Source organism: Argopecten irradians, chromosome 12 (assembly GCF_041381155.1).
Source record: "Argopecten irradians isolate NY chromosome 12, Ai_NY, whole genome shotgun sequence".
Classification (NCBI taxonomy): Eukaryota; Metazoa; Mollusca; class Bivalvia; order Pectinida; family Pectinidae; genus Argopecten; species Argopecten irradians.
This window is the reverse complement of record NC_091145.1, coordinates 8,082,942-8,099,520: the sequence shown is the minus strand read 5'-3', so window position 1 is coordinate 8,099,520 and position 16,579 is coordinate 8,082,942. Positions and strand designations below refer to the sequence as shown.

Below are 16,579 nucleotides of genomic sequence, written 5' to 3'. Positions count from 1 at the left end.
CATCATATTTTGCAAAATTTTACTTTTTTTTTCTTTCTCTTGTCATAGTTAACTTGACAATATCTTTTGTACTTATAAACACCGCAGAAATTTAAAAGGCAATATATTTAAGATTAATCTAACCTCCTAAATCACATGACCTGCTTAGACGCATTACATTCTAGAAATATTGACTACACAGTAACATCACCTAGAGAAGTCTTAAGCTTCCTCCGTAACATTGTTCGTGTGTTATGTTGAAGATATTTTGTTCCAATTTGATTCAGTGTATCATGGATCTAAATCTATTCTATCATTTTGCCGATGGAAACAGTGGTAAATGTTATCCGAACTGAAATAGATTGTATATAAAAATGGGTGTGAGCCGGAAATCACTAACAATTTGATAATACAACATAATAATCAGCAAGGATATACTGCATGATAAAATTTGTTCAAAAATAATGATATTATTTTTTCGACTTTCTGATTGTGCCGTGTGTTGTACAGAAAAATAATAAGAGAAACCAAAATGACAAGTAACTACTGACACCCAAATTAAACAAGTGGTATGCCCTGTGGTTCTGCCAGTGAATTTTATCACGCGCCTTTTGAATCAATTAACATTCCGAATAAACAGAGCGAAGTATGTATATCTAGAATTTAGCAAGAAAACACTTATGGTGAGGCCAAATGTCAACAAAGCACTTTCTTTTTATAAATATGTGAATCCAAATATTATTTTTCGAGTGTTTCCTATTTGACTCACACCCAAGGCACAAAAATGTTACATATGTACTACTCGCATCTTTTAACCACTGAAATGCTACTGACATCAGTATCAAATACAAAGGATCTTACATAGGTGATTAGGTACAAAAGTATTAAACTAGTTCAATAATTTGATATGTTACGAGCCCGAGGCGTAGAAATGTTACTACTTGTATCTTCTACCCACTGACATGCTACTGACATCTGTATTGAATATAGATAATCAATGTTACATGAGCGACTATGTTACATAAAACTTTAAACCAGTTCACTGTTTGATATGCTACGAAACTTTAGGCAAGTGAAATAACATTGTTTAATGAGTCTGATGACTTATATATCACGTAAAAACGAGTATTATATTCTGTTTGCAACCTAACTAGTATTTACATCGTATGGTAGCATAGAAAAAACCATGTGAATTTCGCTTTGATTGTACAGAAGAGTGGCGATATCAGGCTCGGATTTGACGTTTCCATCCACCGAGACAATCATGCGACGTTATAGTTTGATAGTGTGTCTTGTCATACGTATGACAAAGCCTTATAACATGGCTCAATGGACCAATGTGATGTGATCAATGATGTTTTAACTCATTCATCCCTGAATGTTCATAATGAACTCTTCCAGCAATTGAATTTGGAAGGTCCAAATGTATCTTTAGGGGTGAATGAAGTATTTTTTTAAAACAAGCGAATGATATATGATTCTACAACCTCATGGATTACTTGTTTATCAATACTTGTTTTATTTCATCAGATATTCCCCTCAACATACATGCACATTTAATGAATGAACAAAAACATCAATGCATTCTGCGTTTATCAGTATTTTGAAATATCGAATATTTCTGAACGCAGGGTCAATAAAGGTTGAAATACCACATCAAGTGTCAAGTTGATAAAAAGAAAATACATGCAAATATGGGGGAAATACTACTTTGAGCCCCTAAACATTCATTCCTCAGAAGTTCGCCCATCTCAGCAATCCTCGGAAGTAAATCGCTCGAAAAAGAAAATTAGTTTACAAGTGGCCGACACCTTATAATGAGTGTCGCGGATAAAATGAAGAGATTAGCGAAGAGGACATATCTCTTGATTATACCCTTAAAATAAGTCATTTAAAGACTTTAAACGTTTTACACCTATGACTATGATTTTGAATGATAATGAAGGTCATTCATTTAAACACACTCAGCTTTTCACCCAAGCAAGCTACATACCAAATATCAGGTCTCTATAAGACTCTGTGTTACAAGAGGTACTCATCACTGGTCGGTGTTTTTTCCCTGGAAACTCGGTCCAATCGCTCGCGAAAACAAAATTAGTTTACAATACGCGCTATGGCAAGGAAGCCATATTCGTACACTGTACATTGTCATTTCAAACGACATATTGACATATTTTCCCGAACTTCTACAGTACGTAGAATTTGCGACACTTCTTTTGGAATCACACATTTAATTATTATAAGTTAAACCTTAAGTTTACAATTCAACCAATTTACAAAAATACAAAACATTTTGGAACATGATGCGGTTGATTAATCATATGCGATTCATAAATGATGTCTATTCATAGAAAATGTTATCGCAGAATGATTTATAACGTATAATTAAGAATACCTAGAAGAATTATAACAAGCAACGCACTTGATCAGGAGATTTATTTGTACAGTACCTACATGATATTCCCCTTAATTGTTTTAACATGATCTGACAAACAGGTAATTAGATATAAAATTAAAAAATAAGGATGGAACGTTTTGAATAGTGTTATCTGCCAAGAGTTTTCACAATCTGTAATAGACTACTGGTGCATATAGTTACAAATTTGTGACTTGAAGCCAAATGCCTAGTGAGAATGATCCTGAATACGTGATGCTATTTTGAACCCTAGGAAAACCTGGAAGGATAAGTATACTGCGGAGAATTGGACTCGTTGAGTTGGTTGACGGTATCCAAAGGAAAAACATATACTATAATTATAAAGAGGTAGGCTATTTCATTTTCAAATAATAGATATTTAAGAAATAAAAGACCTAGAAAATAAGATATAATCTCACTTTTTAATTATTTTCCAATTCGGCCACGCGATTATTTTTATTTTTTATTTTTTTTTATTTGTTGTTGTTGTTGTTGTTGTTGTTGTGTTTGTTTGGGTTTTTTGCGGATTTAAAACATAACATTATTTCTACTGTCTAGAAGTGTTACGTCATATGTTACATTGGTAGTTATATGAATAAAAATATAATCTATATTCCTTCCTGGACAAGATATAGCAGGGATCCGACACCATCCCGATAATTCCGTCTTAACGCCTTCATTCTTAACCTTGACGCGGACGCATGGTCAGCTTATATTTACAGTAACATTTAAAAAGTCCTAGTTGCAGTGATCATATGCTGCACGTGATAACGTTTCAGATTTACCGAGGAATAGGATCAAATCCTTGCGTCAGTACCAGCAGGCGTCCACTGCTCTGCACACAGGACTCAGCTGCTCGACAAAATTAAATCGTATCATCTTCATCCTTACAAGTTCCAAGTGATGTTCTGTTGCCCTGATTTTTCGGATATTACAATCTTCTCTCGTCGGAGAGGAGAGAACCGTTCCAAAACTGTATTGGTTGCCGGTTCTAACGCGTTGCACAGATAACGACTTGGTGTCAGGTTACATCTCGGTAAAACCCACCAACTCCACCAGCGTCCAGCGCATTCCACCTCACTTACACATCGGATACCTACTTCAGACGGAGTTTAATTTATAGTGAATTAATTTCCACCACGATGAAGATGTGGCTGCTTTCGTGTCTGATTGTTGTGATCGGAGGGTCTATTTCAGCTAAGGTTAGTATATTACAATTGCGATGCGCATATTTGTTTATTGGTTTGTTTTCGATGGCGTTTGTTCACCTGTTGGTGTGTATTTATGTGCGACTAAAGCTGTTTGTGCATCTAATTGTTTAGGTACACACTTCAACTCCATTGTTTCAGTGGCATTTTCTTTTTACAATTTGTAAAAATAAAGTTTTCCACTAGTTGCCAAATATTTCTTTTAAAAAACTATTTTACAAACTATTATTTTCGTACAACAATTCGATTTCTGAAACAAAATAGATGTGCTTGTAAGACTCTCGATCAAATGTAGATGTTACTTAAGATCAAACAATAATATGTACAGATGTGTTTGCCAGTTTGTATTTGTTTACAAACGTTTCTTACTGCTTATGTGCATAACACACGGACTTGATTGGGCCATTGAACAATTTTACAAGAAAGTTTAGGATACTAATTGTTTTTATCTGACCAAACGCAACATCAATACAATTCAACATATTTTGTTATATGTCAGACGCATTCTTCTGTGTACGAAATAATCTAAAACGTACGAAATAGACACTGATAGACGAAGTTATATCGTACTGATAACGGCGTGATTCCAAACCGAGCGCTTAAACCCCAAACAATGATTGAAAACAGTTGTAGGGATATATAATAGAACTTAGATTCCTACTAAGAATATCCATTAGCATTTATGAAGATATGGTCCAAAAAGTAAAGGTTGTGTATTTTATTTACGACATTCGTCCTACAAAAATTGTTCAGGAAGTAAGTATTCTTAAGTTATGTATAATAAGTAGACGCTACCAAAACTACAATGTGTTCCAATATAAATGCATGGTATTCATATTCATGCTAAAATTTAACGAAAGAGATAATATGCTAATTTACTTCATCTAAATATGAGAAATTCACATTTAATGAAGCTTCATGAATCTATAAACTTCGTATATAATATCCATCAAAAAGTGGAGACACAAAACAGCAGCTGTCTGTATAGATTTATATGACAGTGCCCATCTGTTCATTGTGTGGCTAGGAGAGTCACGCTGTATTGGGGAGGGGTCATATTGTACCAGACGACTCCCCCTTATCACACTTCCCAATCCCTCCCAGCAAGGCATGTCCTCCGCACTTTCCTCAGCCCTGATAAGGAATATCATCTGTTGGCAGGTCCGTCTTTGTACTATATAAATCAGATCAACGTTCATCCCTATGCGCAGCACCAAACCTGATAATATTAATAAGGTTATAGAAGCTGAATCTTAAACATAACGTGCGCGTTCTCTGTAGTTAAGTTATTTATCACATTTCATATCTAAAGTAGATATTTTTAAACCTTTCTCATGTTGTCTGTCCCAAACATTGTAATTAATGTATCAGTTATTACTTTATTTTTAAAAAAAATATTTTACTAATAGACAATGATTAAACTTATATGGTGGAATTTTATCGGATATATATTTTTCCTAATTTGTTTACCTTTGCCAATTAGACTTAATGCAACCTTGTTATCTCTTCCCTTATGCTTGACTTTCCAAAACCCTTTTTATTTTTTTTTAATTCAGAGCAGATGAAAGTAGTCTGCATATTATTCAAACTATGGCTGTACATTTGACTGGGCGTTTCTAGTGCGTGTTTCCATAATCATTGGTCAGGCTGTTCTCAAATGGAATGTGTAGGCCCTAATGGGTGTCATTACTCAGAACCTTCAGCACGAAATATTTATCATGTATCTGCCCCCGACATATAATTCTACTGATGACTAAGCTCATGTGGTCAAATTGATGCTGAAGCCACTGTTGTTTTAGAGAATGACTTTCCCTGAAGATAATACAATATCTCTCGTGGGATTGGAAGGGCACATTCCCACCAGTCAGTTCCGTGTGTATTCCCAATCCCATTGAAACATAACCTAACAGTATCCAACAGAGTGTCGTTATCAGTATTACACCATTATATTTGTGACGATGTGATGTTTATACATGTGTGTAGGTTGATGTATGTTTTGTATCCTCTGTGATAGGGGTAGGTGGAAACAAGTAGCGTTCTCGATCAGTGAAAAGTATAATCTTTACATAATTTATACATTGATATACCAATGTGGTTAACCAAAAGTTAAGACCTCAAAATTTGGTAATTAAATATGTTTGCAGTTAATTTGTTTTGGCTATTATTTCGTTGCCTTTATAAAGTACAGTTTTTCTATCAAATGCATTTAATTTCTTTATATTAAGATATTACAAAAACTCATAACGTGGAAGATAACACTTCACATACGTAGTACAGCCTCCTTATCAAAATTTTAGAGAATCATTTTAACTTTGTATCGTAGAGATTGTTATCCTGAAACAGGTGTATAAATGGATTGTAGGTGTGAACCTGGGGTCCCGGTAAGTAGTTGAGATATTACCTCAAACCCTCCACCTCTGAATCGCGAGTTCGAATTTCATGTGGGCGCCTGTCATGTACTGACCGCTGGTCGGTGATTTTTCTCCGAGTACTCCAGCTTTCCTCCATCAACAAACCTGGCACGTCCTTAAATGACCCTGTCTGTTAATAGGACGTTGAAACAATAAAACCAAATGTTGTAGTCCTCACGAATCACGGAATTCTGGAATGTAATTATTTGTAAATAGTTAAATACTGCATCGTTCTTGTCTTAACAATATCATTTGTATGTAATATCGGATGTTCTTAACAGAATTTGACTAGAAAGGGCTGGGATTTATCATTTTAACCGTGTATTCGACCTTAGTGTGATGTTTGAATTAATAAGTAATCCACTGTAATCATATTTCCATTAGACAGCGCCTTTTGTCTAGAAAATAGATAATCAAACAGTGTGTGCCTTTATAATTTTGATCTTAACAATTACGTCTGGTCTTAGTTTCAAATAAAGAAATCTGTAAATTAATTGAAGTATGGTCCCCAGCTTAAAGACACACATGTCTCCTATTATGAGGAAAAGCAAGGTAATAACCCTTTTTTCACCAGCATAATAATTAACGACTAGGTATTTTCACTCTCTTTTGAACATCAAAGTACACGTAGCAGTCGTGTTGTATTGACCGGCAAGGTATTATTCCGTTTGTTTAAAACAGATTGGTGTTCTTTTTGTTGAATGAAACAGCGTCCTGTTGTTTAGAACAGCTAAATAACCGATCAGGTATTTAAAGCAGATAAGAATACTGCGAACTACTAAAATTTGCGATTTCCATTTCAAAACAAGTACGCGAAGATAAACATTTGCCGCGGATTTAAAAATTGTCTGAACAATTCATAACAAGATGACTGATATAATTGTGAATTCACGGAGATTAACTTTCGCAAATTTACTTGGATCGCGAAATTTGCGAAAGTACATCGCACGCGAAAGACAGTTGGTTTACAGTAGGTCGTCGTGTTGTTTGTTGTTTAAAATTAATAAAGTTGTAACGATGTTGGAGTAGGGTTAAGGTCGTTCTGATATTTGTAACTAGAAACTGTGTTGTCGCCCTGTGGTTTTCGACATCTTAGAGTAACCCTGTTTTTCGGTATAAATAACCAAAATACTCGTTCTTTTGTTTAGAATCTGTACTATACACTATCAGGTTTGTTGTGTGAGACATACACCAGGTAGCACAGAACTGTTGTAAAACTTTGGTATGGAAAAGTAAAACTAACATCGCGCTGATAACGGGTTGAAACATTAAACACTTCTGGCAATCTACCAAAATACTTTGAAATCATAAGAACTCTTATCTATAAAATGGCAAATAATGACTTTAGCACAACAGATCCGGTATAGCTAGCCAAGGACGGCCGCCCTATGGTATAAAGTCTCCGATCTGTGCTTATCGCGCCCAGCATGGGGTTCTCGTCAAAATCCTCATTCTCAGGCCGACTCGAACATGGCGTTATGCTAATCCCTGAATGAAGGATGCGCCTTCAGGAAAGTGATCACTATCTCAGTGTCTGCTAGCAGACTTAAAAAAAACTAGACACCTGCCGCGGTGAACTTTATTTTTTTTCCTGCTGCTTTATATATATAGATGTTGTCCCTTCTCCAACTCAGAAGTAGATATTATTAAGACCGCAAGTCAGTAAAATCGCCATCCGTTCATCGTGTGAAGAATATTAAGGCTGGCTCCATTTGTTTGAAATATTAAATTTATCAATCAGATTTGCTCTTCACAATATGTCTGACTCTATGGTTCAAACAAGGGGAACGTAATCCGGTATGTAACAATCAGAATTCAGTTGTTCAATACAGAGTTTTTTGAAACATTGGTTTAATGATCGGTAAACCATCAGCAACCGTCACAATTGCTGTTCTTGAAGGCACATCGACATGTTTGATACATATAACATATGGTCAGTGCACGTGACTGACCACTGGTTTGTCTGGTGTGAAAATGTTTGTTGTATACAAATGGTATATCTGTTAACTTTAAGATCGCTGGTGCATATCCATTTAAAACTAAAAAATGTTCAAAACTGCGCTTGGTTTCTCATTTCAAACGACTTAACGTTTGGCATCTATGAAATATCACATTGGTGTATTTAGAAAATATATACTCAAGAATCATCAAAACTGAAACATCACTAACGGAAAAATCTGCTTTATTATAACGTTGGCGGTGGTTCAAAGTTCCAGTATCTACAAAACTGGAACTGAAAAACGTAATGGATATTTCTTAGTACATTTATATAACGATTACGTCACATACATAATTATTATTTATGAGATCAAAGGGCTGATGATTATTTAATTGGTGAATTAGGACCAGAAACGATTTAATGAACTAAGCGTAATTATAAAATTAATACATATTGCGTAACGATTTACAAATATGTATTTATATAAACACATTAACAGTTTGATGTAGATACGGATAATTATATATGTGTCTTACTCGTCACTTGCAAAGCTGTAGTCTCCAATCACTGTATCATATCTAGAAATGTGACCACTACACTCTAGAACATTAAAACTAACGTCAGCGGTTATAACGCCGCATTTGATTAGATGATGTGACAGCGTAATAATTTCTAAGAGAAAATAGTCCATAAATTGATTATGATGATTTTTTGAGAACTTCTTTTTAACAACCTATGTAGGTTTTGATGGCCTGTCTACATATGAGTAATACTTATTTTGTTTGTTTTCATATTGTTGAACGTCCTATCTATTGAAATATCATTTAATCACAACCTCCCATTCAAACTGTAAGAGTTCATGTGGTGTAAACACGCGGTGAATCATTTTGCCTCTGTCGTTTCTCCATTAGTTGAGTTATATACATTTGGATCCGACACCCGCTTTCGCGAACAGTTTTGTAAGTAACCACAAAGCACTGTTAATCATCAGATGTCAGAAGACCAGGCATTAAAACCACTAGTGAACACTAGCTCTCTGTTACGACATTCCATATCTGTTAACAGTTTAATTTTATGCTGAGATTGAATTTGCGATATCGCTACTTCTCATGAACAACCTGACTGAAGTTAACTTATCTGTCTGTTCGTTACAAAGCCGTGACTGTCTACGCGTGCGAGCACACACATTTACTATTTTTGATCTTTGATACACACTGTTTATGTTAAATACCCGACACACATGAGACTGTAAAAAAGTCCCTCACTATGATTGGTTGGTGCGTAGTTTCCGGGTTTTTATTTCTTCATTGTTTACGTAATTGCTATGGTGTCCAGAAATGGTGATGCAAATTTAATTTTAAATCTTCATCTCTATTACATTCTCCTTGCCTGAAGTATATGTATATACCCACTCCAGAGTGGAATTTGAAATCTCAAATCAGCGAGTTACTGAACGCACTAATCATGATAACGTTAACAGCCCTTTTACAAATATATTGTATTTATATGTCAACAAAGAAATTTACGTTTTTAAAGTTTCATGAATTATTGAATGAAAACACATATCTAAGATAATTTTTTCTCATAGCTACAGTAACCCCGGATAATCTCAACGCCACTTTGTGTTGCGTAAACCACCGGATGTCATTTTGTTATAACGTACTTGAATCCTGAATCCTGGAGTCGCGCCATTGTTTACCTACGTCAAGTCATGACGTCACAATAAATGTCCAGCCAATGAAATTCCGTGTTATATTATACCAGTGGCATATGCAAAAAGATTACATGAGCAAGGTCACTGTATAACAGGCATATACATATGTTCTTTGATTACGGAAACTATAAACTTCTGATATTACTTTAATTTGATATGATAAACAATTTTATGAAACAAAAATTTTGCAGTACTTTTTAAATTGGTGAAATTTTATTGTTTATAACATTTTTTAAAGATTATTTACTTTGTTAATTACAGGCACAGACAGCGACCTACAGAGTGATCACACTACAGGTAAGTTTCTACTATAGATCATCAAGTACTGTATAATTGCTTATATTTGCGGGGTTTTTAATTTTGCTATACTGCGTTGATCTAAATTAACAAATTGAATATCTCGTTTATCAAAATACTTGTTTTGCATATCAAAGCATGTCGTGTGTGATTCCAAAGGCTATACAAATGATTCACAAAACAAAGTCCCCCACCCCCCCTTCCAAAGAGTTCCAAAGAACGTGACATTTTACATCCGTGAAAACCTTTAACAACTATACAGTATGGGTTTGTATTGATATGGAAATATGAAATTATTAGTATGTATACCATACTCCACTCACATCAAGAAAAGCCTTGTGGCAGAAATTTTATCCCGCGGTCATTGTGTTCTTTCATGGTTTAGGTATACTGTAAACCAACTTCATTTCGCGGTGACTTAATTTTGCGTTTTCACACAGAAAGGCTTTTCAAAGAGGATTTATTTTCGCGACATAAGACAATGTTCACTGGGATTTATTTTCGTTATTTTTCATCGCCCGCGAATATTAGTCTCATTCGAAAATAATTTGGTTCACTGTATTATGATGTGTGCAGTTATGTGTTATAAAATAACGTCATTAAGGATTATGTGAATGATACGACAGCAACGTTATACTACAAACCGACACGTTTAGTGTATTCATGAAGAATGATTTACATTAATTGTGTAGTAACAAACTGTTTATCAACCGGATAATATTAACATTTTTTTTTAATTTTTGAGTTTTCAAATTCAAAAGAATATGGTGTAAGTATAATAGGTATACTGTAAAACAACTTTTACTCGCGTTCGATTTTAATTCGCGAAAGCTTGTCGCCGAAAATTAATATTTGTATTCATAGGAATTATCAATCAATTTTTATATCCGCGAACAACAATTTTCGCGAACATGTTTTGAAATGGAACTCGCAAAATTTAATAGCGGTGAAAGAAAGTTTGTATACAGTTAGTAAAATCGACTTGAATCTAATATGAACTTTCAGGACAAGCCATGGGTGATGGAGAGTGATAGCGGAGGGAGCCATAAAGGCTTCATGATAGATCTCCTACAAAAGGTGTCAAAGATATCCGATTTCAATTACACACTTACCTACGTCAAAGATGGCAAATATGGCCGTGAGACAGGCGGGAACTGGGACGGAGCTATCGGAGAACTCGTTGCAGGGGTAGGTCGTTATTACAAATTTCCATATCCAGAATGATATTCAAGATAACGGTTACGATTCCTGGTCCTTTATCATTACTCCAAACCCCATGAACCCATCCACTCATACGCATATATACACACACTGCATTTGCCTTATTTGTACTTTCCCCTCCCTACTGGTAAACTATCACTAATGATGAGCTAAACATGTTGTATTTATATTGTAATATTAAAATATGTCGGTAAATGCGATACCCATTGAATACTTTTAATCCATACATTTTATTTCTTGCTCTACAGGATGCGGATATTGCAGCGCTTCCTATGATCTTTACTGAGAAGCGACAATCGGCCGTGGACTTTTCCAATGCCATGTTAAACATTGGACACAGAATACTTATCAAAAAGCCAGTCGTTCACAGCGATCCCCTCAAGGTAAATCCTAATACACACCAAGCAAAGACTCCATTCATACAGAATTATTAAGAATGTCCTGAAGTATCGGTTAACATAAAAAGTTCATTGTATCCAAACGTTAGTTGTTTTCCTTGATTGCTTCTGAAACAAAACTAAACAATCTACATCTGTTTTTCTTATATATCCCATAACCCTATTTTCTCCCTTAGTAAATGGCGGCGGTAGTAATCTAGCATTGGCATATTTTCTTCCTGATCAATCTGCATTTCTGTTTATCTGTAGAAATTATAGCTTCGTTAAGACAAGCGCTTTCTAGTAAGAGCTAATAATCACAGTTGTTTTCTATTCCATAGCTTTTGTTCGAGCCCTATTCCCTCCCTGTATGGATTCTGGTGGTAGTAATCTCGTGGGTGATGGGCTTCGTCTTTGTCATCATCAACAAGTTCAGCCCGTCTGAGTGGGGTCAGGTGCCCGCCAATCAAGACCCTACGTTCTCAAGAGATAGTTTCGCTCCAAATAACGCATTTTTCTTCGTTCATAGCACACTTACCTGGCAAGGTAATTAACAAGACCTTTTTGATTGAATAAGTATTTAAATACAATATAACGAAAGTATCATGGTATTCAAACCTTCCTAAATTGACGTATTGTGCATACTATTCTGTCAATCTCAGCCGTTGTGTTTTGTGAAATCTCAGTCTTGTAAAAGTACCTCATTATAGAATTACGATATGATTATTGATTAGGAAATGCTTTTCTATGTAATGAGAGTCGGCACAATTTCTCCATGTACCAATCATATTTTAGTTATTTTGTTTCTATCTTTGAAGCTAAGACGCTTCACGTATGGATACTTTTGCTACATAATCGGTTAGGAACTAACTAAAATAACAACGATTCTAGTCTTCAAATTAAACTTTAACTTACAATAATTCACTTCCTTTGTTCATTGTACACTGAGATGAAAATTAAAAACTTTCATATATTTGTTTGTTTGCTTGTCTGATTGATTTTTAAACTATTTCAAAACCTATTTGTTTTCTTGTCTGTAGGATACAAGGAAGTACCGAGGTCACCGGCAGGAAGAATTATTACCTGTATGTGGTTTAGCTTCGTCTTCTTAATGATCATTGCCTACACCGCTAACTTAACAGCCATGTTGCTCGCCAACCGTACAGGCAAGACTGTCGTTCCATTCAAAACATTCCACGAAATGGCCTTACAAACAATCACACCTTACGGGGCTATGCAGAATGTCCATCTGCTCAACAATTTGCGAGATTCCAATGACCCAGTATTCCACAGAATGCTGGCTTTCATGGACCTCGGGGACAATAATTTCAAGCATACAAGCGAAGCCGTTAAGAGAATACGAGAATCAAAAGGATATGCTGCCATTGTTGAGAGCACAACAGCAGACTACATAGCCTCAACGAACTGCGATTTGATGGTTGTCGGAGAAACGATAAGTCCAAGTCAGGCTGGATTTGCGTGTAACAAGGCAAGGGCAGGTTTATGCAACGAGCTGTCGGAGGCTATCAGACAGTTAAGAGAAGATGGCACCATGTACATGCTATACAATAAATGGTTCACAGGTGGAAAATGTGGACGGACAAATCTGGACGACTATATCAGTCGGCAAGAGACTGCCAAGATTTCGGCGCAACCTCTCTCTATAGGAGATCTGTCGCTTGCCTTCGTGGTTCTCTTATTTGGGCTGTTGGTTGGAGCTATTCTCCTAGTTGTGGAAATTTTGGTTCACAGATACAGGAAAAAGGTAGGATATACTGACTATACAGTTTGCCACCAGACGAAATCGATTAAAACAGATATTCAATTTTATCAAACACATTAGTGACTTCTGTCAAGCATAAAAATCTCATGTATTATGCAATATCTCCTTATACAAAAGCATCCACACTGGTCAGTTAATAAATTGAATGTTGATAATTCGGTTAAACGTTTTGGTGTTGAAATAAAGCTATCATTTGCTTTTAAATGGTTTATATTTTCCCCTGAGATATCTGACATCGTTTTGAAGAAAGTGATAGGATTTTCTTTGAAAACGAAAATATTTTTTCTCAAATGCAATTTTTGAATCGGATAATTTTGCGATCGTTAATGCGGGCTTATTTTAGGCCAGTGTTTTTAACCAATAACTGTTTTATTTGACGTGTTTGCAGAAGGCAGGTGCAACCCCGGAGCCTGTGCGTATGACAGATGCAAACGGCCGTGGCCAATCAGAGACGACAGACAACGGCGAAAGCGACAAAGCACCAATTGCTGCGGCAGAACCGTGATGTACATACATCACAAAGAGTGGGAATGCGTCACAAAGAGTGAAAAAATGGTATTAAGATGTGGGCAATACTATCATCATTACGCAAAGTGATAAAGGAATATCATACATAGAGTGATGAAAAATGTATAACATCATAAGGAGTGTGGTACAAGGATATCGGTGTGGTGGACGAAACTCGTATCACAACAGTTATTATTCATGTGGGAAACACTTGACGGAAGATTCACCATTTGTCAAATTAGTACGCCTAATGTTATAATATAAACAACAAAGCAATATTTTACGGTAAAAAATCATTAGAACCGTTACCAATGAACGTTATTTGTTGAATATTAGAAGTAAAGGTTTATATCATAGCCGATAACATGGTGTCAATTCATCGGCTTCTGTTTGTCCATTTGAGTTAAAACCAAATTCATAAGTTTTGGGACTACCCATTTATCGACCAAAACATATAGAGCCTAATGCTTTGGAGTCGATGAAAAAAAAATACGGTGTTTTTTTCGAAAAAATAACAAAATGAGTTATGCTTTGTTCGCAACCTATATGAATACTGTTCCAATTGTTCCCTAAAGTAAAATAAGTTACTGGGGTATGTGTAGCCTAGAAACTGAGGAAATGAGGGGTGTCGATCTTGTCCAAGGGTTTGACGAATGGGAACAAAATGAATATGTAATCATTAAGGACATGGAACTGTATCAGTGCCATTGCTCATTAATATAAGTTAGTTGATGTTGTTAGAAAACTACAATTTATTTACTACGGCGATAATGCTTGGTATGTTGAGGTATCCAGTTTATTGTCCATTGTATTTAGCATTGTTTCTGTACTATTGTAATCGTGGTGCATTCTACTTTAGTTCAACTTACATAATTACAATATATATGGGAGTAAGATATGTTTGCTATTCATTGTCGTATCATATATTCATCCCTATAACATTGCATATTCATCTTTCATTTCGCACGCTAATATTCATTCTTAGTTTGTGTTAAAATAAGACGAATTAATAGATCGTACCAATGTACATGTCAGGCATATCAAGTGAAATCCTAGTGTCAACCAAAGTGTCCTTAAAAATGCCATCATATAACGTCTGAACAAAACATCTGTCCCATCACGTTTAAGTATGCTTGCTGTACGTGTAAATGCGCATGTATAAGAACACAAAGGTACCGTAAATCAATTTTTCTAACTAAAGTTTGCGATTTCCTTTTCGAATCGTGGATAAGTTGTTCGTATTTAAATACTTTTCAATATATATTATTGTAACTGAGGTAACCATTATTTCGGGGAGGCTAACGCCAGAATTTACCTTCACCACTACGAAATTCGCGAAATTAAAAATAGTTTACAGTACAATATGTATACATCATTATTGTCGAAAATCAAAAACATATATTATTAATGTAAAAGTCTTCCCAAATTCAATAAACCTTCGATGTGTCCATTAGCTGTTTGTTTTATTCAACTGTACAAAAATTGCCCTATATATATACGCGAACATATACAAAAATTGCCCTATATATACGCGAACGTATTATTTCGAACACACGTATATGTATGTGTCTTCAAACGCCATTGAATGGATAGAAACTGTATCAGTTCATGAGTTGTATAGTTGAATGTACATAGTTTTAGACAAGTCATCGTGACGTTTGAGTTCTGATGAGAAAGATTGTATATGTACATAACACATAGTCGAATATGTTTGTGTAGTAATTACATGTTGTCTTATACCTGCAAAAATGTTACCAAATGTAAGATATATGAAGGTGATATAAATGCAATTGGAGGGACATATAAATGAAATGTCGCCCACTAGGCGACTGAATATTTCAGAATATAATCAAACTTGTCTATAAAAGAAGGCCAACCAAGGGAAAGAGTAAAGTGGCTTCTATTGCCAAGTGGTCTTTATAGACAGTCAAGTGAATTGTGTTCTAAATGACCATTACGGATCCTAAGACAGTGGTCATAATAAGCAGGTTGTCATTATACAGATGTGGTCGCTAATGCAGGTTTCACTATGCTACATGTAACAGTTTATCACTTTTATTCGTTTTCACATATATTTAAAAAAACCAATGTATATTCAGTGAATTTAAATCAGTGAATCAAATTATGTCGGTGAATATTTGAACCGTCGACTAAATTCCATCATAATAAACGACAAGGACGTGAAATGGTTAACATGTTATTTTTTACATTTCATCCATTTTAAAATATTGTATCATAACGTTCTATACTATTATAATAATTGTAGACAAAAACAGTTAACGCACATTTAGTTATTTGCGATATTGAAGTGATGGGTTGGATTTGAAACCGATGGCGTCGAGCGTCCAATTACAGTTTTCCAGGTACCAAATAGACGTAGATGCTCATTTAAACAATTGTTGCTTTGTATCCATGATGTGATTTATAAATGAATTTTATTTCATCCCAATCAAGTAAAGAAAACTCAATATATTTTTGAAAATGAAAGTCATCGACAGCCGGATCTACATTAACCTGTATCCGTACATCGACCTCATCATTGTAAATTGCAGTATACAGTGCAGTTTGAATCTACAAACGATATACAGGCAAAGAAACACAGAATGTAAATATATGTGTGCGTCGTGATATGAGAACAGTTATATTGGTACAAATAAATTGTATACCAAGTGTCTTGTGTTGATATTGTATGTAAGACACTTTCTGGTCATCACGTGTCATTAATAC

At 35.1% G+C, this 16,579-nt stretch overlaps 1 protein-coding gene across 1 annotated transcript; it reads left to right on the top strand.

Moving 5' to 3' along the window:
* The first annotated feature begins 3,172 nt into the window (after positions 1-3,172).
* On the top strand, positions 3,173-16,522 carry LOC138336512 (glutamate receptor 1-like). Its single transcript, XM_069286019.1, has 7 exons — positions 3,173-3,597; positions 9,929-9,964; positions 10,970-11,152; positions 11,434-11,568; positions 11,904-12,108; positions 12,603-13,327; positions 13,734-16,522. The coding sequence occupies exons 1-7, from the start codon at positions 3,538-3,540 to the stop codon at positions 13,848-13,850; spliced, it is 1,461 nt and encodes a 486-aa protein (XP_069142120.1). The 5' UTR covers positions 3,173-3,537; the 3' UTR covers positions 13,851-16,522.
* The last annotated feature ends 57 nt before the right edge of the window (positions 16,523-16,579 follow it).